This window comes from Pollicipes pollicipes, unplaced genomic scaffold (genome assembly GCF_011947565.3).
Source record: "Pollicipes pollicipes isolate AB1234 unplaced genomic scaffold, Ppol_2.1 Scaffold_4881;HRSCAF=5763_pilon_pilon_pilon, whole genome shotgun sequence".
In the NCBI taxonomy this organism is placed as follows: Eukaryota; Metazoa; Arthropoda; class Thecostraca; order Pollicipedomorpha; family Pollicipedidae; genus Pollicipes; species Pollicipes pollicipes.
Window position 1 is genome coordinate 20,330,198 of NW_023596576.1, and position 27,473 is coordinate 20,357,670.

A 27,473-nucleotide genomic window follows, 5' to 3' on the forward strand; every position below is an offset into this window, starting at 1 on the left:
CACAGACAGAGCACAACTTGTTGTGAAGAACTTGTCTTTTGCGGGGTGGTCAGCGTGAGGTCAAGCTAGGAGCAAGCAAATGTGGGAGAAAGCAGGCATTGTTTTTTCCCCGTTTTGCACGCTATGGGTTCAGTTATTAACAAGGTGAGGAATATCGTTTCACGAAAAATAGTTGCCGATACCCCACGCAGCAATAACATAACGTTTAACCCTCCCCACGATAGGCGGCGATTATGGCACGTGGTTTGATACCAAAACGTACTCCTGGATTTTCTGGTTGCGGAGCAGCGGCAGTTTGTAATGAGCACTCCACGGCGATCTATGGCTGGCTCGGGCGGCGGGCTGCAAGAGAATTACACCACAGAATGCACTCAGAATTGAATACGGCACCCGTCAGTTTAAGTTTCGTGTCACCGCAAGGCTTGTTCTAGTAAACATAAAGTAAACCTACAAAGTGCGGTTTTCTGGAAGATTCGACCTTTTGACTTGATACCAACATAAAACCAGTACCAATCGTGAGATCGTGTTCAGAACAATATGCTGGTCTCGGCAAGCTCTATCTTTATAAGCTTGAAAACACCGGGGAGGGTCGCATCAACCCGCTCTCCCCCTATCAGTCCGAGTTATGCAAAACGGCGAATGAGGGCAATGACATACATACAGCGAACATAAGTACTTAAACATACGCACAACGTATACGCAGACGGGATATTACTACCAAGCACACATTTCCTGTGCATAACATTACATGAATCCAAACTTTTGCACTCCGAACTGCAGGTGCCAAAGCTCTCCCGTCATGTCACTCCGGTCATAATTAGGCTAGATATTCCGGATGTTCAGAAAATTGCACGATATGCTTTCATTTTCACCGAAACAGGCATCTAATAACTTGTCGCCGTCAATCACGAATACGCATATGATGCATGGTAGTATTTGGCGTGGCAGTGTTTTTGAGACATAATTATTTTTGAAGGTAGATTACGCATTCCCATGCCATGAGACTGTGTTTAGTGAACGGTGACACACACTGAAGGTAATTTTCGATAACAAATCTGATCGACTTAACCTACAATGGCCCCTTGTTTTGGTTGATTCTGGACCACTCCTTGGCGCGATGTCTGATGTATGACTTAATCGCATGTCCATTGATTACCAAAATGCCTTGACTATATATAATATATATATATATATATATATATATATAGACTATATATATATGTAATATATATATGTGTATGTATATATATATATATGTATATATATATATGTATATATATATATATATATATATATATATATATACATATAAACGTACGCGAAGCAGATGGTTCTTTATACATGTTTTGTTAAACATCACAGCGGTTTTAGCGTTGGTGAACTTTTCGGATGCTTTCTGAATAAATCTGATTACAGCTTTCGCTTCTTCTCGCTGGTCGCTGAAGATGTTACCACAGCTTATGATTCAATGATGATATAGATTGTCATATTGCATGGCATCATATTACCTATATTTCTCAACATTCCGTTCTTCGTTAGGCATTTTCTGGAATGACAATTTTGAACAAATTCGATATCGTAGTACGTTTGTAAACAAGCCTCCGCATTACTGCATTCTGGGTAGCGATGCTGTACGTTTTCATGGAATTAAGTCATATGGCACCAACGCGATGACGGCGTGAAAACGCTGTTCTTTGCGGACTGGTTTTAGTATAAATATTTTCACAAGCCGAATTTGTTTCGACCTAGCGCACTCAATGAAACATTTTCAACTGGGAAATTGCGTTGGTTTGCACCAGAGCCACAAAATTATTGCTGAAATGTGCCTCCAGCCTGCCCCCGACAGACACGTGAGGTTACTCATTCACCAGTGATTTATCCTGAAGGACTTTAGCCGGCAGTGCTTAGAAACAGTCTGTGTAGAATAGTACAACATGCAACACCAACATAGGATAGAAATGAGATACGATGGGCCAGACGGGCTCTCAGCACCCTGGGACGCGCATTGAGAAGTTTGAATGCACATCCTGTAGCCTTAAGGAAAGTGTTGTCAGGGTGGATGCAGGGTTGACCTGCATTTATGGGGGTAGTGAGTGGTGAACTCCGGTGGCTTAAATACGGCGCGTGCCATTTCACTTCAAGATAGCGGAATTTTCCTGTAAAATGGGCCGATCTCTGGCAAGTTTTGCCATTTCTGCCAGCCAGAAAGTCGAAGCCCACATCTCAACTCAGAAACAGTCTGATAGAGATATTTGAGGGCGCTGGGGATATTATTCTCTGCATACCATTTTTATCTAACCCATTCAACATGACAGACCTGCATGCTGGCCAACACCTAGGAAAATCATAGCATAGCAACAGCGAAATTCTTGGCACCTGCCCTGCTCACATAACCTTATTTCCACATTTCACTTCATATAGGTACTGCAGTACGAAGATATGCGTCAGCATTGCCAATGAATTTAACATTAACATTACATGTGATATTAATTTGTTAACATAGCAACATTCCTTTTACAAAACGCATTACAGGTGGATATTCACGCGCGTTGGCTTCGACTAACATGGCGCGGGTGCTGGAACTAGAGTGCATGGTTAAGTGGGACTTATTTTTGGAATCAGATTCTAGTACTGAGTTGTCTTTAGAAGTTTTGAACAGAAAAATTACGATGTGTATTCACAGAACATTAAACTAAATATATAAAATAGGGCTGCCATCCAGTTCAATGGCGAAATCTCCGTTTTTGATCACCTGACCGGTATCTCTAAATCTTTTCGAAGTATCAACCATACTGCGGACTACCAAATTTTAGTTCCATGGCGATGTCCCGTCTGCGTAGCCTTCTCTAATAGCCTCGGTTTATAAACTTGAATTTATGTCGTGCTTAGATAAAACAGTATACGCCTTATTCCTCGGAGGAACAACCAGGAGAATGGAGATATACTTCGGGTTGATATTTCGGCAACATGCCTTTATAGCAACAACAGCAGAAGTGAATCCAAAATTGCCTGCCGATGATCCTACTTGATTTTTCAGGTTTCTTTTTAAAGAGCAGACCACAGTTTTTACAGGACAGCACCATTCAGGGGATCAAACAAAGAGCGATTGCCAGCCATTACCACGATACAGCGCCTATCTGAGAATTAGAAAGCGCAAACATACGCGTACATGCAAACGAATTGAAGCGAATGGGCATCACGCGTCACGCTTCATTTAAACATGCAATCAATTTGAAGTAGACAAGCATCATACATCGCTCATCAATTATACATGCAAACAATTTCAATGGAACAGGCATCGCACATCACGCGTCAGACATCACTTACACATTTAAACGATTTTAAGCTAGCACATATCACTCATAAAGGCACATATCACGTTCGCACGAATGGATTCACTTCTTTTCCTGTCTCTGTGGTCCTGTGCTCTGTAGATAGGTGTGCTCTGTAATCATCTACAGGGCACAGGATCACCCAGATAGGAAAATAAATGAATCCCTTCTTATAAAATGTCGGCGACCAAATCTTTACACACAGGGCTCATCATGCCGATTTCGCGAACATCATGTGTGCATTTATGTGTGATGTGTGCAAGCTTAAAATCTTTTACTTGTGTAAGTGATGCCTCACGCGTGATGTGCGATGCCTGTTCAATTGAAATCGTTTGCATGTATAACTGATAGCCGATGTATGGTGCCTATTTACCTCCAGACATTGCGATGTATGGTGCCTACTTACCTCCAGCATTTACCATTCACCTCCTATTTATCCTAGCAGTTTCCCAGTTCCCTTAGTGCCCACAGTCTGAAGGGTAGCAGAGGTCTAAGCAGTTGTAAGCGCTCTTAAACACCAGTTTTCCCCCTGGCGACCAGGAAGTCCCGACTGAGCGGCCAGAGAGGATTCACAAGTTTACCAGAGGGGCCTTCCCGGACTGCTAGACGCTGCTACGGTCTTGTCAGAATTTGTATTTGACAATATTTTTTGCTCTTCACATTCAGTATGGTCATTTTTTGGACTTCACGGTTCCGAAAAGAGCTCCTCCCAGACTTTCCTGGACCCCTCGCCCTTCTCTAACCCCCCCCCCCCCCTTTAACAGCTAGACCCCAATAGAGTTTTTAGCCAATACTTGAGACCCCATGCATTTCCCGATTGGGGCTGAAGAACCTTTACGTCCCCTTTCAGATTTCCAATCGGTCACTATAAATACACATGATACATTGGTTCTTTCTCTGACGCCGAAGGCCCTCGGACCGAGATGGTTGATCCTGGATCAACGCGAGGCCACTCGCTGACCCAAAGAAGTCCCAAGCGTAGCGGGTTTAATAAATGACACGGTGATCCCATTTCGACGCATTTGGGCCTTAGAGAAAGCGGGCGGAAGGACCTTGTCCGGTGCTGGTCCCTGACTGACACGAGGCTGTTCCATTAAGGCGCCCGTCAAGGAGGAGGAGGGTGGAGGGGGGGGGGGGCGGCGGCTCCGGTCCAGCACGAGCGAGATCCCGGAATATCCGACATGTCCGGATGCCCGGTCCGCCGGGATGTGCACCGCGACGAAGCGAGTGAAACCGAGTCAGGGGCTCCGGGCCCTGACGCGAAGATGGCGGCGTGCCCGACTGGGCTGGCAGTGTTTCGACCGCGGACGGGCTGCCCCACGGAGAGGCCTCGCGCGCGTGTGGCGGGGTTCTGTTCTCGGACGAGGGCCGGCGCGCGCGTGAATGCGTTCTTTTTTTTGGCGGCTGGGCTGCCTCGTCCGCCGGCCCGCCGCGGGCGTGGCTGCTGGCCGGACGTTCGAGATGGGCAGCCTCTGGGCTGGGCTGTGTGTCCGAGTCCCTCGTCCAACCGATTGCACCTTATTATTCCCACATATATACAGTGATTGAGCGGAAGCATTGCCTGCAAATTTGGTAGGCGGCGGTTTGTTTGACAGACGGGCTGTAATACCGATTGGGGCTTTACGTCTCACCGGCTCCTAGGGCTATTTCGAGGCGGAACGTCTCTATTACGTATTCATCGGGATTGGGTACATGGGATGCGGTAGTGGTGTGGCCAGGACCCCATCCCAGGATACAAAAGCCCAGAGATGAGCACCCTAACCACCAACCACCATGTCATCACCGCCCGTCTGCGCCACGAACTGCGTCCGGCTGATGAAGAAGAAGGCGTGTCAAGAGTGAAAAGGAAGAAAGCATGTCAGGATTAATGAAGTGAATGGCGAATACAAGTTCACGATTCTCCCAATTCATTCAGCTTATATAACGCAAACCAGCTCAGTGACAAACACTCGGCTCCGCTGCTCAGATGGTGAACCAACAGCGCCTCTATGCGCTGCGTGCGTAGTGTTTTACGTAATGTTTGGCAGGCAGTTGAATACATTCGCATTCAACGTTCGCTTTTTTACTTCCTGTTTTCTTACAACCAAGAGTGCGGTTCCCTATTCAGCTGCAGGCGTTTTATACCCCGCCGTAACTTGGGTTGCAGCCTGTAGATTTGCGAAAAAGTGAGCCAAATTCGGAGAGAAACCAATTTGTTGGCATATCATCGCGGCACTCTTCGTTATATTTTCATCGATGAGCCAACCAACTTGTTTTGGTAAAGCACGCCCGTTGGAAACGTACCTAATTGAAGAAACGAATTGTTTGTAGGCTGGGCCATTGAACGTGTCTCACCACGTAGTAGTACCCGGATTCAGCTTATGAGACGGCCCCAACCCCTCTCTTTGAGAGTAAAGGCATGTATAATTCAGAACAAGCCCCGTTTGCAGGAGCGTGTGGAGAATTTGAAATTGGGGGAGGGAGGGGAATCAGCCAAATACAATCATTAACAGCATAGGTGAGCGTGCCAGGAGCTGTAGATCTGTATGCGCGCCTACCTGGAGCAGACATAAAATTAGTCAGCCTTACACATCAGTCATCAATTCCTTGAAAAAAAACTAAGAAACACCACCAACACGTGCAGTGAACAACGAAAACAAATGCCGCGGAGAATTTCATCCATAGCTCGCAATACCAAACAGCAGGCACCCCGACAAGTGCTTTCCACGAATACTGTGCAGTTACTGCCGAGTAGTCTGCAACCGGAATTACTATATGCCACCATATTGCGTTACATATATATATATATATATATATATATATATACAATATTCGCGTTATATATTACTGCAATCTCCGATGACACGAGCCAGGGATCAAAGTTTTAAATTTTTAATGTGCCTGTTGCCAAGGGCATGCTGACGCGGCAAACTTTGTGTGCTCAAACAGAACGTTGTCCATATCCATGCGCATTTGTTTTAACTGGACAACACTGTACCGCATGACGTCACTCGTCGGCTGAGGCGGGCGAAATCGGCTCCGGTAGCCCTCTATCGGGCAATATTCGAACCATTACGGAAAGAGCCGCGAGAAAGTATGACAATATCCTAACCCGTGAATCTCACGCACACTGGATTTTATGAACACTGGACGCTGCGAGCCCGGACTGTCTGATTCCCCTGTGTCCAGGAATATCGGACGGCTTTTGGATATTGTGAGCGCTGGATGATGCGATTCTGGACTTTTTGACCACTAGACTTCATGAGTTCTGGACGTTTCAATACGCATCCCAGGCCACAGCCTTGCACTGAACCCAACGCATTACCGCGTGGCCAAGCCCCGCATTTCTGCATTCTGGGTAGCAATGCTGTGGCGTCATCATGGGACTAAATCATATGTCACCAACGCTGTGGCGGCGTGAAAACGCTGTTCTTTGCGGGCTGGTTTAGCATGAATATGTCCAAAAGCCGAATTGTTTTCGACCTAGCGCATTCAGTGAAGCATTTTCAGCTGGGAAGTGACGTCGGCTTGCAACAGGGCCACAACATTATTGCTGCAATGCGCTTTCAGCCTGCCCCCGACAGACACATGGGGTTACCCATTCACCAGTGATTTATTCCGAAGAATTCTAGCCGGAAGTGCTTAGAAACAGTCTGTTTAAAAGAGCACAACATGCAACACCAACAACGACATATGATGAAAATGAGATATGGCGGGCTATGCGGGCTCGCAACACCCTGGGACACACATTGAGAAGTTGGAATGCCGATTTTTTGCCTTAGTGGGAGCCTTGTCAGGGTAGATGCAGGGTTGGCGTGTCCTGATGGGGTTAGTGAGGTTTGAACCCCGGGGGCTTAAACACAGCGCGTGCTATCTCAGTCCAAGATAGTGTAATTTTCCTTAAAATGGGCCGATTTCTGGCAAGTTTTGGCATTTTTGCCAGTCAAAAAGTCGAAGTCCTTTCTTAGATCCGGAATAGTCTGATAGAGATATTTTAGGGCGCTGAGTATATCATTCTCTGCACACTATTTTTATCTATCCCACCCAAAATTATAGATCTGCGAGTTAACCAGCACATGGGAAGATCATAGCACAGCAACAGGGAAGTTCTTGGCACCTGCCCTCCTCACATTGCCCTTTTTCTCATTTCACTCCATGACGGTACTGCAGTGCAAAAATATGTGTGCAATCATTGTCCATTAATCCATTTGATGTGAATATTACACCTGATATTTATCTATTCACATCAACATGTTCCTTTTTCAAAAGCACTTTGCACATAGATATTCGCGCAAGTTGGCCTCAATGAATATGGGGTGGGTGCAGCAACTAGGAAACGTGATTTAGTAGGATTTATTTTGCAGTCAGGTCCCAGTCTTGATTTGACTTAAGACGGGTTGAAATGCAAAATTATTATATCTGTTCATATAACATTGAAATAAAGGTGCAGAACAGGGTTGCCATGCAGTTCAATGGCGAAATCACCGCTTTAAACCCTGCGATTAATATCTACAAGCCTTTTCGTAGCATCAACCAAAAACCGAACTGCGGGCTACCGAATTTAAGTCCCATGGTCACGCCACGTTTGCGAAGCCTTCTCCAGTAGCCTTGCGCGTGGCGAACAATCCGGCCCAGCTGTCTCAAATGCATGACGCCTTAAAACGCTGCATAGCAAACTAATCACGTTCGTTGCAAGATGTTGTAGCCACCCACGATTCTTACGACTAGTAATAAGCCTAGTTATACTGCTAAGTATGTGGAGTGAATACTGGCTGAAAATATGTGAAAAGCACTGATCCGAATGACATTGGAAAAGCACTGTGTCACCACTGATCTGTGGCGTCAGCACTGATAAAGTATAGTTTGTAGTATGTTCCTGTCACCTGCTAAAAACTATCCTGATTAAAGCTATGACAATGGCATTGGAAAAGCACTGTGTCACCACTGATCTGTGGCGTCAGCACTGATAAAGTATAGTTTGTAGTATGTTCCTGTCACCTGCTAAAAACTATCCTGATTAAAGCTACCATGTTCGGAAGGATCTTATGGCTCAACTCGCTCATACAGCGAAACGTCAACGTTTCGACACGTGCTCTACACATGCTCACGGTGCAAGCGTTACCGAGTTCAGTCCAATACTAAGCTTTGAGTTTCGTCTAGCTGGGATGATCTGTTGTAATATGGTCTGTTCTGTTGAAATTTGTTTCCATTTTCGCAATTTTGTCTCCAAGTGGTTCGAAAAAGTGTCAGTTTTTGTCGCCGGTCATATCCGGTAAATCGGAAGCTTTTTTCTCCCCTGCTCGGATTAGTTATCCTGCATTAGTTATCACACGCACTTGTCGTTTCCGTGCGGTTGGTTGGTGCAGTTCGTCCCCTAAACACCGGTGCTCGTACCTGTTCCGTCAATACCAAGGGCGGGAAGCCATATTTGCATTGAATTGTCATTGTTAAAGGCTACAATTTGGCTCTCCATTGATGACAAAATGAATAGCTTGTTCAAACCACCTGCAAATGTGTCTATTTGAAAAACAGAAAATGCCAGACCTACGTACATAAGGCTACAATGGACCCTCCATTGATGACAAAATCAATAGCTTATTCAAACTACCCGCAAAGGTGTCTCTTTGAAAAACAGAAAATGCAAGACATACACCCTTCAGTAGGTGTGCACACAGAAGCTCCAGTTCATATTCGTATAACATGATAACGCATGCCGTTGCCTTTTCAGTCCGTTCATATGTCTCTTCTGTTACGTTGTATATGGATGGACGACCGCATCTTACTACCCGAAGGTCAGTAATACCCACGGTAATTTCCCAAAATAACGTCTTCATGCAACCGTACACTTCTCACGCCAGACTGTAACAGGCTTTTAAAATAGTGTAGTTATGTGGCAAGTTTTGTAAAATATGCCTTGAACAATTTTTAAAACTCTTCAATTGGAGAGAACAAGCAATTTGAGCGAGCCGCGGACAAAACAAGGCATCCCATGAGTCCCAGGTGCCACAATTTTCCATAGCGTCGCGAAGTCTTTTATATATTTAAGTCAGTTTATACGCATGTAATCATAGCTCGTGAGCATGGCAGCTCAGGCTCTTTTAATATACAGACAAAAATAATTTGTCCCATGTGATCCCAGGCCGCGGGCAACGGCCCGACGCTGACGCTCGCTGGCTTGGTCGCAGGCATGACGGGGGACGCGCACATCTCATTCTCGGCATTGCTGCGCGAGCGGCTGTGGGTGCCCGACTTGTTCTTCCTCCACGCCACCTCCATCCGCCGGCAGAAGCTGTTCACTCCCAGCGAGGCTCTGCAGGTCTACGCCAACAAGACCATCTTCCTGTCATCGCTGTACGTCAAGTTCGTGCGTCGCATCAGGGCGCCTCGCTTTCAAATGTCATGTTACTTGGTGCTCTAGATGTTCAATGAAAATAAGTTTTGAATAAGATGAAGGAGGCAGCACACATGCCTTTGGCTGAGAAAGCCATCAGTAAATTAGGTGTAGACATTAGTCCAATATGGCATCCAATGCCACGGAAAAATCGCCAAATATCCAAAAGATGAATGATACCAAGTTTTAACACCTGTGTATCTGTCACGGTTAGCTCAGTTGTAGGATACTGATCTCGCAATCAAGGTGACCCTGGTTCGAATCCCTGCAAATCCGAACGGGGAACGCCTGTTGTGACATGGCTGGTAACCAGCCATCCTTCTCTGTATTTCATAAGATCTGCAGACTGCCGGGCCTTCCTGGGCCGAAACGGTGAATACAAACTGACGCCTGCAGCCTAAAGTTAATCCGAAAAATGGTCGCCTCCACATTAAGATTTTGTTTTTATGTTTAACAAAAGGCAGGGTCTAAACGCCTGTCTCCATTGCACGTTTAGTTTGTCTTCGGCAGAGGTGATGCCCTGTATGCTGGTCTTGGATGAATTTAGTACCTGCGTGTACCAAACTCCCTAGCATAGCATATCATCAGATTGCAGTAACGAGCTCATACCGGCCATCGTCCCTGACTTGTTGGATACTGCTTACAGACTTATGATGGAGTATTCTTGCCCTATGAAGTACACGTCTTATCCTCTGGACCGGCAATCCTGCGACATCATCATGGAGAGCAGTGAGTGTGTGACGTTTTCACCCGTGAAGACAGTGTAGTCAGTGAACCAAGACCTAACCATTCCAGCGAGATGTCGGACCCGTACACATGAGTGGCATGCAGTGCTTGGCCCGGATAGACACGTAACCCAAGCGCTATCTCATTAATATTCACTGCATAAGGGCATGACAACAAACTATTGGCATGGGTAGCCATGAACGGCAGTGGCAAATCATCCAGTGGCATGAATCTGGATGAGAAATGGCTTCACCTATTACAACCGTAGAGTGTATTCTGTTGCCTTTGTCATGATAGGCAGCGCTGCGAATGATACCCTTGGGCATCGAGCCATGCAGCTTAACATTCTATCACTTGAAAAAGATTTCCGTAAATTGTTCAGTGCATTTGCGAGGAACATTCATTTAGATAAGTCAGTAGTTGTAGCCTTATCCTCGGAGAAAAACCAGGAGAATGGAAAAATAGATTGGTTGATATTTCGACAACATGCCTTTATCAAAACAAGAGCAGAAGTGAAGCTCTGCTATTGTTTCGATAAAGGCATGTTGCCGAAATATCAACTAATCCACTTCTCCGAGGAATATTCTCCGAGGAATAAGGCCATAACTGCTATCTTATCTATGCGAAAAGATTTCCCGCGAAAGACAGCGTAAGGAAAGCTGACCATGGCAACCAGCTTCGTAAACGGCCGGCATGTTTTGCACGGTTTTTAATCGTGCCGTAATCAGTATATTATCGGGAACACTTGGGGTAATTTGTTCCCCAAAATTAGACAAATGATTTATTAAAAAGCAAATTGCTATACGGGGCTTTTGCAGACAGCGCAAAAAAGCTTCACGTCATGTAATCGGCTGCAAGGGCTTCCATGACTTAGCAGCACCTAGTGGACCCAACGATGGAGAGCGCCGCTCTTGTTGGTAATCGCAGGATAAATTAGGATATAGGGAAGCAGAGCACCCGGCGTATGTGGGTGGCTTCCGCTCAGTGCAACAAAAGAGCGAGCCGGCGCTACTACGTGCCTTCCAGAGCACAACGCTGGAGAGCGGGTCAGCACAAGGAAGGGTCGTGCCATCGCCGTACCAAACTGCAGCAGAGTGGGCCGGCACGATCATGGGCGGTGTGTAACAGAGGTGGCCGTCCGCTGACCCTCAGGCGGCTACCCGAAGGAGCGGCTCAACATCAGCTGGCACCCGGCCGGCGTGCGCCTGCCGTCACAACTCCATAACCATCAGTTCTCGGTGTCGATCAGCAGCGGCTACCACAGCCAGTCAACATACCCGTCAGGTACGGGGCCACGGGCCCACAGTCGGCCCTCGTCTGCCTGTCAGTGCTACGGCTCCACCAGCCCATACCAATGGAGTGGTCGCTGTCGCCCCTCAGGCCTTAAAACGGACTGCCCTCTGACTTCGCTATCTTGTGTCCTATTTTCTTAATAGGTTTTCGTTGAATAGTATTGTATGGGTCTTTCTTGACAAGGCTTCTTACCACAATAGTCCTATCGCTGCCTTCTCCGCTCTGTTTTCTGTTTTCCTGATTGCATACGACGCGGGTGGCTCAATTATAACTGCATCTACGAACATGCTGGTGAGCACGATACATAATTTAAGTTGCGAATTGTCAACGTCCACACAGCTAACATTACATCAGCGTCCACCAAGTCTGCCAACATCTATCGTGCATCAGATTCTACACACTTATCGTCACGCCGCATCGCTCTTGTTTGACATTTCGCTGTTATATGTAACATTAGCCGTTGTCACTAAGGATCGCGGCGCAAATTTTTTGTATAAAACTTGAAAAAATGCGTTTATTTGCTAACTACACATCTTTGTCAACGATTTTCGGCTGAAAATGTCTCACAGAGATTTAAGACATGATTATAAAGACGCGCAGTTTGATGAAATTGCATTTGGTGGTCATAAGCAAGATTACGACTTTATATACTAATATGATGCCAGATCGCCTCCTACCGAACCTTTTCAAAACCTTTCAAAAACGCTCGGTTGCATCTCTGACGCAGACGCCACAAAGCAAACTCCTATATCAAGCTTATAACAGCCCTGGTCATATGTATGCAGTGCATACAGAGCTTTCTTGGAGTACTCACAGAGCCTGCTTATGATACTTACAGAGCGGACAGGGCTTACATACCTTAATATGTTACAGGAGGAATGATCCTTAGATGAAATGATGCTCAAAGCCCGCCTTGCACCACACAGCACCGATGTAAACAATAATGGTGCAGCCAGCATTCAACGCTCTCAGCCGATGCACATTGCTGATTGCAGGCATATTATTTTCCTGGAAGTTGGGTGGACTGAAAGCATAGGCTGAAAAATGTCCATTAAGAGTCTCGTTAAATATAACAAACTTACGTTTAGTTGCATTCACGGGGCTTACACCCTGCATATGAGAGGGAAGGTTTTGCATTCCTACTGCGCTTTGAACTGAAATAACCATTTTGAAGATCACTTGGTGCAGTCCACATCCCGGCGCTTCTTAAGACCTAAACTCTTCTAATTTCTGAGCTATACGCCCACAAAGGTGTGCAGACCATTTCATGGAACCTATTTCAATGTCACCCAGGCATCCCTAATGTCATAATAACGTCATTCCAATCCTGCCATTCCGTTGGCTCTGCGGCGATCAAGGCTAAGAAGACAAACATGATTGTCTGTTCGTTGGTATCCGACGCTCGTAAACGCGGTTTCCAGATGTAACGACCGCCGATTGGCTTCGAATCAATATTGTGCAAGGTATGATGACGTAATCAGGCAATGACATTTTAATGAGTGTATTTACTGAACAGAGAAATGATTGTCTGCAGCAGCCACTTAAAATATGCCAATGTTTGTAAATGAACTAGCTTACTTCTTCATATCTGTTGCTTGATTCCATATCTTCAAATGTAGAACATTCTCTTAAATGGAACTACATGAAAGCACTATTTATCTTTTCGAAACGTATGGAATGTAATAACAATTCAAAGAATCATTTTAAGAACTTGTTCAGAGCTTCTCAGCACATTAACATATCGTGGAAACGCCTAATGACAATTAAATAAACAATGTGGGCTGCGAAGTTTGCATGACACCATGTGCACTAAGTGGGCGTTTCCAGAACAGCTAGGTGTTTACAGATATGGACCTGACCACGCGTAAAGTTATACAGAAACTCATTTCCGTTTCGGGGCCATGAATGCCCATAGTGTTGGCCAGTTTCCGTACCCGATTCTGCGGTCACCAACCACCGCACTGCTCGCCAGGCTCAGGTGGCCAATTCGCTATGCCAACAAGCAGCGGTGGTTTCCGAGGACACATGGACACAAAGGCCCATGGCCGTGGCGCAAACAAGGCTATGTTGCTTGCCACTCTGGCTGGATCGATCATTAGAATCGGCGGTGCCCTGTTCTGTTCCATGCGTCGAATACACATAGACCGCGTAAATGCACCTCGATCCGCTCCCTCTGCTTATGAAAGAAAATGCTACACTAAATCATCGCCACTTTAATCATCATTGCAATCATGCAATAACTCATCACCACGCCGCAATAAACATGTTTATCGGCATGGAAGGTAACGTCACATGCGACGCCAAGCGCAGACTACCGCGGCGCGAAGTCCGCTGTAAGGCCGTGGCTCGGCGCCCTCGGCCATCGGCTTTTGACGCTCGCTGAGTAAGTACGCGCCGTGTGTGTGGTGAGCGCAGCAAGCCCATAGACTGAAAATTATTGCACTGAAGCTGACTGTTGAAAGGCATTGATTTCATTTAGCCAGGAGCTTGATTTTGCCTAGATATACCATCAGGGGAGAAGGTGGGGCACGGGGTGCACCTGTCCCTTAGGTCCGGGAGGTATCCCAAGTGTCCTCGGCACCACCAATTAAGGGCCGATTAAAGAAACGGAAGGGCCGGTCGGAGGCCGTATTAAGGAACCCGGCGCGCTGGCCCATGACCTTCCAATGGCCGAAAGTCGTGTTAAAGGACCCGACCTGCATCAAACACCAATCAGAGAGCCTCGTCCTTTAACCGGGAACATCTAGGGCAGCAATGGTTCCCATGTTTATCGGAGGTCATCGATACCGAACAGTCAGGCCGGTGTCCCCTGTGCTAGGAGCTGCTAAGATGATGGGAGGCCCGAGTCATTCAGGAACCTACGGGTCCTAGCACGGAACTCTGCATCGGGCAAGGGGTCTCGGGTCGACCAGAACTTATTTTGGGGAAAGGGCTGGGACATGGCACCCATTGCCACAGGACGTCTTGCGGCGGTCAGTGTGCTCTGCCAGTGAATGGAGATGTGACAAATGACACTCAAGGGATCCCAAATGAGATACTGCATGAGCCCGGTGTCAGGTGGCGGGGGCAGTGAAGAACGAGCCGTACGCCTCGTATCGACCACGACCTTGATAAGTATAATTGCGGCCCCTGTGCAATTATTCGACCCTCCGTGCCGCCAAAGGACCCTTTGGCATCGGCGAGGTCCGTGCGTTGATCCGGGCCAACCGTTTCAGTCAGAGAGCGTCATAGGCCAAAGAGGAAAGCGATCCAATGTATGATGCATCCCTCTGAGGGACACCGAATGAACCAGGGGGACACGGCCACCGGATCAAGCAGGTGGCCTCGGCCGGCCTCCGTGTCGCCAGCATGGCAGCCGTTAAGTACCCTAGATGAGACGGAAAGACCCTTCATTTCCCGACCGGAGAAAAAAAGTGAGCCCCACACTGATCTACTCACAAGCCTCCTATCGGGGCAGGTAACGGTTCCCTTGTGTTCAGTCCAGAGCTCCCTCAATGAATACGCCTGCCGGCATAGCTAGATGGAAAACAAATTCAAAAAAATTGAAAAAAAGACCTCCTCGAAATGAAGCTGGCCAAATCTGCCGACTTTTTGGGAGGGGGCGACTTTTTCACTGGAAGAACTTCTTCAGGTTCTTTATCTTGACTCTGGTGACACTCCTGGGTCTCATGGCATCCTTGTGTGGCTCGATATCAAAATTATGAGGACATTTTTTTGTCGTAAAGGTGGGAACTAAACAATTTGGAAAACTGAGAGATCGTCTGGTTATTACACCAGCCCCTAGGTACATCCGTTGGCGTATTGATATGACACTCTGCTTATGGGACCCACCGTCTGACCCACATGAGAGGACGCTCCGGGTCACTTCCCACGCCGGCCAAGTCGTAATCAAACTGTCAAAATACTTGGCAATGGTGAGCGGCATAGCCAGGCGAACGCTTCCCGCTAATACCCAGGACCATAACCCATGATAACACGATGCATATTGGATGCGTTGGGGTTGAAAATGTGAGCCTGGGGTTCTGTTCCTTCACTTTAAGCACATCACATCTACGCGTGACAAGACAACAAAAAGGAAAGTCATCGATGCAAGGAAGGTCACACATGACTCACCCTCTCGCCACGCATGCTCAGCGTCGTGTTGTTGCTCCCGAACATGGGGCATTGATCGTCCCGTGTCCGACCTTGCTGCAGGCACGTACTCGGCGGTCGGATTCCGGCTTAATCTGCAGCGCAAGGTGCAGTTCTACCTGCTGCAGGCGTACCTGCCGTCGGCGCTGCTCGTGGCTGTGGCCGGCGTGTCGTTCCTGGTGCCGGCGTCAGCAGTGCCTGGCCGCATGGCACTCTGTATCACCACTCTGCTCGCCGTCACCACCATGTTCGCCGCCGAGAGGTACAGGACCACGTGCGGCACGAACTGGCCGACTACTTGTCGCGCTGTCGGGGCCCTAAGCACCACCTCTCTGTCTCGGCTTCCAGTCGTCCGGTCTGATGTCTCCAGAACAAGTTGAGCCTTGATACTCCACTTGTCCAGCGCCGGATAACTGCCGCTGCCGTCGACCCATACGCTCTCTTAAACCTCAGTTTTAGGCTACAATATCGCCATGTGGAAGTGGGCACCCTTCCAGCAGTCGACGACGCATGAGCGATAGAGCTCAGAACGTAGGCTGTGCTTACGTACGTACGTTGCGAGCGTGCGTGCGTACGAGCGTGCGTGTGGTTTTGTTCAGCTTCTACCAGTTGGGCAGTCGGTTGTGGGATGGAGCTAGTGATGGGATGTAAACATAATGATTTGGTGATTATATCATCATACATTCATTGGGTGACGAATGTCCTGCGATTGGGACTAAAGCCCCACCTGGAGCGTCGGAGAAGGTCGACACAAAACACGAAAGTAGAGGTGTGATCGCTGATCGTGGTCGAACTTAAAACGTGATCGCTGGTCGTGATCGAACTTAAAACGTGATCGCTGGTCGTGATCGAACTTAAAACGTGATCGCTGGTCGCGCGGGGCGTGCCCCATTCGGAGGCGGGCGAACTCTTTGGACCGGTGTTTGCCCATGTTGCTCAATCGCTTCCTCAAGAAGTGCTTGATGCGGTGTGCATGCCGTTCCTGGGATCAAGATCCACTTAGTCTGGGCGTGAATATAAATAGTTTCGGCCATCCTGCAGCGTGCTTTATCAGGACACATAGCTATACACGTAGTCTGGGAGATTGAGTGGCCTGCCTTCGCAAGCAGCGTCTGCCCTGAGGTTTTCATCATCGTCCGATTGTCTTCGAACGCATAGAAAGAAATTCCTTAAATGTAGACTGAAAGGAGTAAAATGTGTGTTGAATATGGAATAAAATGTTATGAGTCACGGATGAGTGGCTTCGGATGAAAAGAAAAGGAGATTTTGAATCTGGGAAGATGACTGAAGACTAGATTTACGGTGCTTTAATGTGGCATCAGACTTGTAGAAAAGCTGAATGTTCAGCAGAAAAAAACCTAAGCAGGTGGGTAAAGCTGAAACAGTTTCTTGGACTTCGCCCCAGAGGATCACATCTACGACTTCCTCAGATTTGGATCATCAGTGAAAAACAAGAGTGCGTGCGAAAAGGGTGGGTCGAATCGCCTTCTCGAGACAGGTGACGGACTGTGCAAAACTTGTGGTGTAATTGTTATGGTCATTGTCCTTAATGTGAGGGGTGTGGGTGTGAAAACCAAACGCGATCATCAAGGGTTGTGCCAAGGCAAGCCTAAAAACTGTGCTTTATGCTTTCTTCGCCGTTGATTGAGTGGTATATGAAAGCGAGGCATAGGGCGATTTCTTCGCTTGAGACATTAGAAAGGATATGGGACATCGGGGGGGGGGGGGGGGGGGGGAGGGCCCGGGCAGACACAGGTAGGTCCCACTGCTGACTTCAGGCAGCAGCTTCGTTAAGATCCTCCCGGACACCTTGGTAGCTCGGACCATGGAGGGTATGTGCACTGTAGGGCTACATCGTGCGTAAAAATTGAGTATAACGTGTAATGGGAAAAGATGATGGAAATGGTCGTAGAACTATCTGATTGTTCATGCTGAGGAATACTGTGAAAGCTATGATGCTGCCCTTGACGCATGGCATGTGGTTTGGTGTGGAGAGCGGAGGGAAAACAAGCCGAATCTGAATAAAGGATGTGTCTGGAAGACATATTTCAGGAATTGCACGATTACCGCGAAAAAGTCCAACAACATAGATTTTAGAAAGCAGTGTGCCCAGATTACCTCATCATACGCGCCAATCAAACCGAAAAAGACACACTGTATGAGAGTGGGCAGCAAAGAAGCCACGTTGCAGGGATTTGTGAAACAAATAATGTTGCGATGCTGGTGTGTCATGACTTTTTTATGACTAACGTTTGCAACAAATGTTTGGATAATCGTATTGCTCTTCGTTGTGCGCAGTGTTTGCAAATACCCTGTATAGTATCACTTTTTTCGCGCCTGTGAATGTGACATGACGGTGAATCCGGATTTATTCGACACTTGAACGCCAGAACTAATTGCACTGATAACAATCACGTTCCTTGACGAAACGGAGCCAAGTCGGCGGAAGTTCACATGGCTCCTATTTCACCGTTTGTTTTCAGGGAGTCGGGCCCACGGGTCAGCTACATCAAGGCCATGGATGTATGGATGATCGGCTGCATGATGTTCTGCTTCTGCTGCACCGTTGAATACGCCGTGATCATCAGGTTCGAGCAGATAACAAACTTTAGTTGCACAGGTCATCACCAAAGTATGGTGACCAACGAGCTGTGGTCGGTTTTTTGGAGGTTAACAGGCATCGAATATGTGTGATTTATATTAAGTGACCCAGGGACGAGGAAAGGTCAACATATTCATTTTTTGCCCGCCCACAAGATCAACATCTTTCCGAACCCCGATGGGAACAAAAGGCACGCCATTCCAGACGGCGTGGTAGTTTCACCGTAAGCAAGCAAGCGTGGAACATGTGGATCACGAACGCCCTGATCCATGGGCCAACAGAGGACAAAACTGCAATTTATTTTTGCCGACGCAATGAAAGACATGCACAGAAGACCCACAGCAGGCACACAGACAACCCGCCAGCGACGAGCATGGAGGCCTGTCTGAACGTTATGTCCATAGCTCCATAAATCGTATGCCATTTATGTATCGCAACGTGAGGATCACGTCGACAGCTATTGATAGTCAATGCCGACCTGCTGCTTGAATTGTTTACACCATGTTCATGAATGAACGTCGCAGCTGAGTCACAGAGATTTTCACCGCTGTTGCTGTCGAATCCAATGTTTGCGGATATTCTATCTATTGGTACGGATAGCGGTCAGCAATGTTAAGTCATTCTGCGGATAAAAACCGGTCGCATCCTCCAAACCTACCCGTGTTCAATTGCCCCTTGGAGTATATTTCTACATGTTAAGGTATAATTTAGCGTAAAATGGACTTTGTACCGGGAACATCGGCTCTAATTCATACTGCTGGAAAGACGAATGTACTTGCATGCAACGCATTTTTTCGTTTCGTTGCAACGACGACATCATAAGACGTGTCTGACTTGTTTTGAAAATGGTGCGACACAAAAGTACTGCTCTGGTAGGACAAACAGGCAGACATTTTGTTTTGGAAATGTGATGATACTGTGTGCCGCAGTCATAGCGATATCGGCTATGGTGTTTCTATGGAAAAAAATTTGCGACAATCAGTCTCAAGAAGCTTGTAGCATGAAGTATCTCCAATTATATCTCAAAATGTTTGTCCCGATAGCCCTGTTGATTGGCTTCAGATCCACTTACTCGTAGCTGAATGGGTTCGAGTCTCTTAGGCGCTCGCTATTTTCCCCAGACTGGGATGGCTTACGGACAGTGTAAGCGGTCGTACCGCAAGTGGCGTGAGGTCAGCGAACAGGGCATGTGCTGAGCACTGTGACACGTTACACATTCACCACCAAGTTCTGCCGTTGACCTGAAATCGCACGATCGGGTGGCACAGAACGGGCCCCACACAACAAGCACTGCCTGGCGTTAGCTTTTATTTCATGAATGCATCCGTTGTAGGGTTTTGATTAAATATTTAAAACATTTTAATAATCCGCTTGTAAAAAATTTCCAAACCTATTTTTTGAGCTACCTGTCGCCACATTGGCAGAAGAGTACGTTTCGTAGCTCTCTGCTACATGGGCTAAGAGCGCAGGTTGTCTTCCATAGAACTGAATGCATTTGTTGTCCAGTCCTGTGATGTATCAAATCAAAGTCCACCTTTTTCAGTCCATTTCACGGCGTGAGCAGGCAATATCAAGGCTGCGAGATGGGATAGTCAAGGTTTGAAAGCTATAAGCCGCGTCGTCATTAGGACTGAGACGGTGTTAAGTCATGTAATATGCCTCCCGTTCATCATTTTCCAAACCTATGATTTAAACTGATTTCGGCTGGACTCTGGACGAGCCGACCAAAAAAGCCTACAATCAAACAAATAAGCCATGTACTACAGGTTTTGCGGCGCCCAAGAACACAAGAATCCTTCGACAACACAATTGAGATTGTGTTTGTTATCATTTACCATATCATCCATGATTTTTCATTCAGCGTTTTTCAGTGTGCTACTAATGCGGCCTGGGTCGTGCCTCGACCGCAGACTGGGCCGGACCAGACGGCAGAGACGAAGGAGAGTTCCGTAGCTCCGTCTACACCCTGCCGTGCCAGCGCGACCGGCATCAAGCAAATCCAGGTCAGCCGCTGGGCCAAAGCGTCAAACCCCTGCTCCTGGGACAGCCAGAGACTGGCCAGAGGCATTGAAAGTGGTCCGTTCGCTGTTACGCCTTCTTGTTTGCGGTCTTCAATGTTGTCTACTGGGTATACTATAGAGCGTAGACGTGTTGAAATGCATTGGCTGGTCATGTGAGTCGCGATTGCACGGTCCGGATGCACACAACCCGCCCTGCGCTGTACACCGCGCATCGTACAGCATCTTGCAGAACGGTTGGCGCATGCGCGCTGCATAGCTGCCAATGTATTGCCACTCTTTGGTATCGTCTGAGTAGTTTGCCTTCCGCCTAATTCTGCGCGGTGAAGGCCGACAATATGCCTACGTTCTTCGCGAGCCGGAGCCCAACTTCCACTGGAAAATTTCTTTTCCGAAACCCGTAAGTCACTTTTGCAAGCCACTCGCAAGTTTTTTGCCGATTCACTTCTGACTGACGACTATAATGCTTAGTTGCGTGTGCTATAACAGCTAAAATTTACAATGCACCACGTTAATATTTACCACGCATTGTAGCAATGGCATGGCCATAAATCACATGCGTGTTTGTCATGTCTAATCATTATCAATTTTTCAGCCTTTCAAAACACAACTCATGCTGCAGCTGCCATGGACGCGTGTATATGGGCACATGCAAAGAATATAGCTGATTTGTTAAGCACATCGCGAGTTTCGAACGAGTACGAAACTCCTCACTTCGGTAAATGCGGGCTGGTTTGGGTTTGGTTTTCAAACACAGCCTTGTCTGTGGTCGTGTTTTAGCCAAATGCATCTGCTAGGTGGTACGAATTATGCAGTATCACAGGTGAGAGTGATGTTTTCATAGGAATATCGCTTTGGGAAAGGAATGTTTTTTGCGCACCGGTCTGCTGCGGCAGGCCATCATTCCACGACACAAAATATTGACCAGCGACTAATCTTGTTTGTCTGCAGCAGTTTGATTTCCATGACAACTGATATTCCCAGGCCAATCATGGCTGAAATCAGGTCAGTGTGATGTAGCTCGTGACAGTTTCAGGAAGCCTTGCCACCGCGGAGGGTTCGGGATGTTCTTGACATCTGTGACAACTAATACTCCAGATCAACCAGGCTAAAATCAGTCAGTGTGATGTGGCTTGTGACTGTTCAGAGATCCTTGCCACTGCGGAAGGTGCGGGATGCTGTTGACGTTTACCTTTAATAAAATGGCCCTGCCTTCACTCATGTTTTTCATGGATAACATCTTTATGCAAAACCTCGTCCATGACAGATGAAGATGAAAAGCTATTTCTCTTTAATTGTAAGCTAATTTCATTCTTTTGCATGAAATTGCTTTCGTGCATGCATACCTTAATGCTATTGGTTTATTTAAAGACAACTGGTATCCTCAGGCCAATCGGGCTAAAATCAGGTCAGTGTGATGTAACTCGCGACAGTTTCAGAAGGCCTTGGCGCCACGGAAGGGATCGGGTTGCTGTTAACCTCTACCTATCACTGCCTTTATTCCCGTGCAGGAATCTCTATGCAGAACACCGCACATGGCAGGAGATGAAATCCTGTTTTTGTTCAGCCATAATTTATCGTCATGCTTGAGCTAAAACTGTTTTCTTGCAAGCTTTTTTATCCTCTTACCATGCATGATTTATATGGACTCCCTCGCAGGCGATATGCGAGGGAGCCACGTTCTTTGAAGAAGGTTTTTGTGACGAGCCTCAGTGGTGGCTTCGTTGGCAGTGTAGTCTGCGGACCCACTTGCTATATTTGTTGCAACGATAGATGATAAAAGCAATACGGAAGTACCGAAATATTACGGCAGGCCGTTTCCTTTCACGTGGCGAGGATTTTCTTTAGAGCTGCTAGCTGCCTACGATTTTATGATGCACGTCAATGTGTGTCTGCTTGTGTGTCCGTTTGCAGTTTTTAGCCAGACGTACGGCACAGACGACTGTGTGAATTGGCGGTAGAATTTGCGCATACGATGGCTACAAGTTTGTTAATTTGTAAGAATTTTGTAAAATTTACGCACACGAGCTTCGTGACAGTCCACGACAAAAATTCACGCCCGTCTGCTACTCATGGCGGTCGCATCGCGCGCAAGAATGGTACGTCTTTTGACATTGAGCAGGTACAACACTTTTTCGATAGCATATACCACAAGTCGCAAGTCGTCGATGGCATGCCGCAAAAGCTCGAGCAATGGTGGAAGACAACGTCGCCCATGCACAGCGGACATCTAACTGATGCAGATGAATCAAACAGCAGCAAAACAGTAATTCATTCACGCTGTGAATCGCTGACATGCAAATCAAAGTTATATGGCTGGAGGCGATGCCATACCAACCATTACCGGGCGTAGGTTCTTCGCAAAGTGAAGTAGGCCAGAACAGCTAAATAGTATCCATTCGATGTCCTAATCGCAAGGAACAGCTCGTTTTCAAGGGAATGTGCCTGACTGATTCACAATGTTACGGCTTAGAATAGAAATGCCAACCGAGAACGCTTCCATATTGCTGAGACAAGGAGTGAACCTTGCGTTACGAGTAGCAGCGTAGCAGTAGCGTTACGAGTTGCGGTTACGAGCAGCAGCGTGACAGTAGCGTTACGAGGTGCGTTACGAGTAGCAGGACTTCCAGCACCAACAGCGTCGCCTCTTCGGGCAGTAAACCAAGCGGGAACCGTTTGTAAAACACCATAACACAGGCCTTTCTTAGCAAGTCTGCTTTCCAATAGCAACCTATACAATGTGTTTAATCTTAAGTGAACAACTCTAATTAAAAAAGCCAAAAACTGCATTACTACCTATATATAGTGCGCCAGCGCTGGTGTGATGTTCATCTTTCAAGCACGCAGCTATGGCATTTGGAACTTAATCAATCATTATTTTCAGGATTTTTCTGTATTAACCGTTTCACGAAGTACAACGGTGCGAAAAAATTTTAAAGCTTGCAAAAATATGCCAGTCGCTTATCTTCTTGCGTCACAACTTTTAGGAACGGTTTTTGGCTACAAATGTTTTCCAGAGATTGACATAGTATATGGTGATAAAACTGCGCTGACTGGCTATAAACAGGATCACTATTTCATGGTCGGTTGTGATGCCAAGTTTCTTCCCACCCTAGTTTTTTGAAACTTGAAAAATCGCTGGCATGTCTGAAGCAGACGCGACAAAAAACTCCTATGGCCTGGTCACGCCTCTTTTGATAGGTATGTAGTGCATGCATACCTTACATTCGTAAAATGGTCCACGATGAATGAGCGTTGAACTCAATGATCGTGAAAGCCCGCCTTGCTGCACACAGCACCGATGTAGACACTAATGAAGCATCCGACACCCTGGACGGATCCAAAGCGCTGATTGCCAGGCATGACATTGCCCTGTAATCTGATTGAAGTAGAGACATGGATTTAAGAAAAAAGTGTAAAAATTCTCTCATTTCGCGTAAAAAATATTATTCTTAGTTGGATCAACGTGGTTTAGCTACTGAATGTCAGTGCAGCGGCATGGAGACGTGTGTTCGGGCCCGAGCTGAATCTAAATCGATTCATGAATCAATTGTTTTGAGATGGGTTGTGGTGGCGAGATCGGCTCACTAGGGAAAAATGGTGGCATTAATTCAGGAGCTGAATCCATCCTTCTAGAATTCATGGGCTGAATCATGCGTACGATTATTTCTAACAAAAGTTGCGTCAGTGAGTTATTTGACTTAAAATGACAATGGTAGCATGAGAAACATCGGCAACATCCCAGCCAAATCAATAGACCATTTCAGAAAGTTAAAAGGAATAGCATGTACTATAAATTATGAGGTCTTTTCAGCAGCACAAGATTGTGCTATTGTGGTTTCCAACTAGCAAAGACAATATTGTTGGTTCTGAACTGAAGTTTGCCAAATTTCATTTAGGAACCTGAAAATATCAAGTGGTACAGACATTCTGCATTCCTATATCCTACGCTAGCGTCAATGAAAGGTTGTCTTCTTCCTATAAAATCAAATGAATGATCATATTTTTCATCGTGAATTGTCACGACAATGACTAATTCATACCTGACACCTTATTCACGTACTACTTAAACTGCTGTAAGCATCTTTTTGCTGAGGGTATCTGAAATAAATAACGAGATCGTCTTGCCTCACATTCGCATCGCTCATCGCACATGACCTCCCAGATATATCATCAAGAACTATTTCCATTCATCACGCAACTCATAAGAATTTAGGCTCCAACCCAAGTAAGCCTTTGGAGTGCGGCGTAAATTGCGCACAACATTCCAAGCTCTATACAATGCGGAAAGCCTGTTCTGACTCCAAATCCATCATAGAGTGCCTGCCGTCATTCTACGATGGACTAGTGTGACGTCCTCTACTTTACTCCGTCTAAGGCATCGTGGTGGACACCATTGTGGAAACCACAATCGGCGCTTACGTTAGCCCATCTAGTTCAGTTGTTCACAGTTTCAGTTCTGTTCAGTTCCCGTTCCTTGCTGACTGCAGGACGTGGGTCGAATTAAGTATATTTTTCCTGGGCTTGTTGGTAAGAAACGCAATTGTAATAAATAATACTTGTTACGTTTAGGTTAGGAGGTTGCAGTCATATTGTTTCTAACTCACTGTAGCTTATCGCTATTTGAAGAATCGCAATCTGATGTTGATTGCTGACGTGCGATCCCCCACGGCTTGGCTAGTACTGGCTAGTGGGAATTTGATTACCTACATGTGAATGCATTTGGCTGACACTTCGCCAGTGGGCGATGCCAACTGCCAGGCTAAGCGCAGTCTTCTCCACCTTGAATGGTATATAAGAAATGGGTCTGGGTCGTGAGTGCTATCTAGTATATGTCAGCTTTTTAACTGAAACTTGAGAGACCTGGTTGTGGTAACAGGTCACAGGAGAGATGCATTTTCAGGAGAGATGCATTTTCAGGAGAGATGCATTTTCAGGAGAGTGCATTTTCCGCAAGCATTTCGTGAATACATAAACGTAACCAACATATTTGAAGACATTGCAATCCTTTGTGCCGTACATATCCAACGCATTTCATATTTGGCCTCCTTCATGTTTCATAATCTATTTCTGATATAAAATCATGCACATAGACCCAAATTCACGGCGCTGGCTCCGGGAGTTCTCCCAGCAACAAGCTCTGCTTAGTTGGGTGGACTCCCTGGACATCCAGCTCAAAACCCAGCACAAAAATGACCAGGTAATTGCCCCCTCCGACTTGTATGACTGTAAAGCCCTTACTAAAACGGTGAATTGAGCGGTTGTAGCTTATTGGGCGGTTATAGCGGGCTGTCATTAGCTGACTTTGGCTAATGACTACTTTGGGCCTTCCCATCTATGATTTTCCCTACCTATCACATACGCAATTCCTTCGGATCTGCACCATCTATTCACCCTGCTTTTTTACGTTTGTTTCATCTTCCTGGCTGGGAGTGCCGCGACTTGATTATGTTTTCTGGTGTTAGCGTACGGTTTACTGCGTCGCTGGAATTGAGGGTGGGGCACTCCTGGTTACCTGTTCTTGGGTAACGGCGTAGAAAAAAGGAAAGAAAAAAAGATGTGGTTTGCTGCACTGCATTCGGTAGATTCAAACCATAAAGTTGCCTTTACATATATATTATATATATATATATATATATGGAATATTTTGGCACATTTATATCTCTTATATATGTTCGATAAAAAATAACTGCTGACCCAGCATTGACGAGCTTTCTGGCACATTGCTCTAGTTTCCGGGCTTTTGACTTGGCGTCATCGCTTAGATTAAAGATGGTTCGCAGTGTTTCCATTATAACGTAGTGCTCCCGTTATGAGTGTATCTTATATGCATTTAAGTGAACATATAATTCTGTGTTACTTCAATTAGTCATGCGTCATTTGTGATCTCCGTACCAAAAGATGGTCTCCAATTTTGATGGACAATTTTTGTCCTTTACAACCCAAAACCTATTTATTGTACCTTTTAGTCTCCTCCGACGAGGAGATAGGATCTCGAAACGTCAGAATGTAAAGAACGACAAACATATTAGTAATTTTGTGCGACCCATCTTTAATCTAAGTCATGATGTCAAGTCAAAAGCCCGCAAACTAGAACGATGTATCAAAATGCTCGTCAGTGCTGAGTCAGCAGTTATTTTTAATAAAACATGCAGGTAGTATACACATGCATATACTCATATACAGGTATTATTTATTTATATATATATATATACATATATATAAATATTGGAATGAGGTGTCAGATATACTCCTGGGCTATAGATTACAAGTATCTGTTAGGAACCAGGTCATACATGTATATATATATATATATATATATCTTATATATTATATATATTATATATATATATTATAATATATATATAATGTATCTTTCCTCTCTCTCCTCTCCTCTCCTCTCTCTCTCTCTCCTATCTCTCTCTCTCCCTCTCTCCCTCTCTCTCTCTCTCTCCTCTCTCTCTCTCCCTCTCTCTCTCACTCCTCTCTCTCATCTCTCGTCTCTCATCTCGTCAATCGTCTCTCTCTCCATCCTCTCGTCTCTCATCCTCCAATCTCTCTCTCTCTCTTCTCTCTCTTCAATTCTATTGAATCAGACCTTGATTCGAAAATTGTGTGAGCCATGAGTCAAGTGATTCAATGCGCAATGAGCCTGAACAGAGTCGATTAAAAACAAAATTAGAACGGCTTTGAGTCGTTTTGCTGAATCATCCCAGGACCTGTGAGCCAGTCCTAAGCCGGCTATGTAACCTAATCTAAAAAATCCAACTTGAGTTAGATGAAGCAATTTTTACATAATTTACTCTTACTCAACCTAAAACTAGTCGTTAAAGACACATTTAGGGCTACAGTTCGGCCTTAACTAACAACCAGCTGCTGTATTAATCATGAGTGCGTTCTGAACACAGCTGGGCTACTGATAGTTTCGATGTGAAATACACCAGCATCCGCTCTAGTCAATCACCTTAGTCAGCAGCAGCGATTAATGTCACGAGGGCGTT

General features: G+C 46.2%; 1 protein-coding gene across 1 annotated transcript in view; it reads left to right on the forward strand.

The window, feature by feature from the left end:
- Positions 1 to 9,075: 9,075 nt before the first annotated feature.
- LOC119100102 (putative ligand-gated ion channel 46) overlaps positions 9,076 to 27,473 on the forward strand; it is a 43,425-nt gene continuing 25,027 nt past the window's right edge. Inside the window, exons 1-7 of the mRNA XM_037223215.1 lie at positions 9,076 to 9,103; positions 9,497 to 9,671; positions 10,349 to 10,431; positions 11,581 to 11,712; positions 15,916 to 15,991; positions 18,336 to 18,484; positions 20,365 to 20,457. Of these exons, the coding sequence (XP_037079110.1) occupies positions 9,076 to 9,103; positions 9,497 to 9,671; positions 10,349 to 10,431; positions 11,581 to 11,712; positions 15,916 to 15,991; positions 18,336 to 18,484; positions 20,365 to 20,457 (736 nt within the window). The remainder of the gene's footprint in view (positions 9,104 to 9,496; positions 9,672 to 10,348; positions 10,432 to 11,580; positions 11,713 to 15,915; positions 15,992 to 18,335; positions 18,485 to 20,364; positions 20,458 to 27,473) is intronic.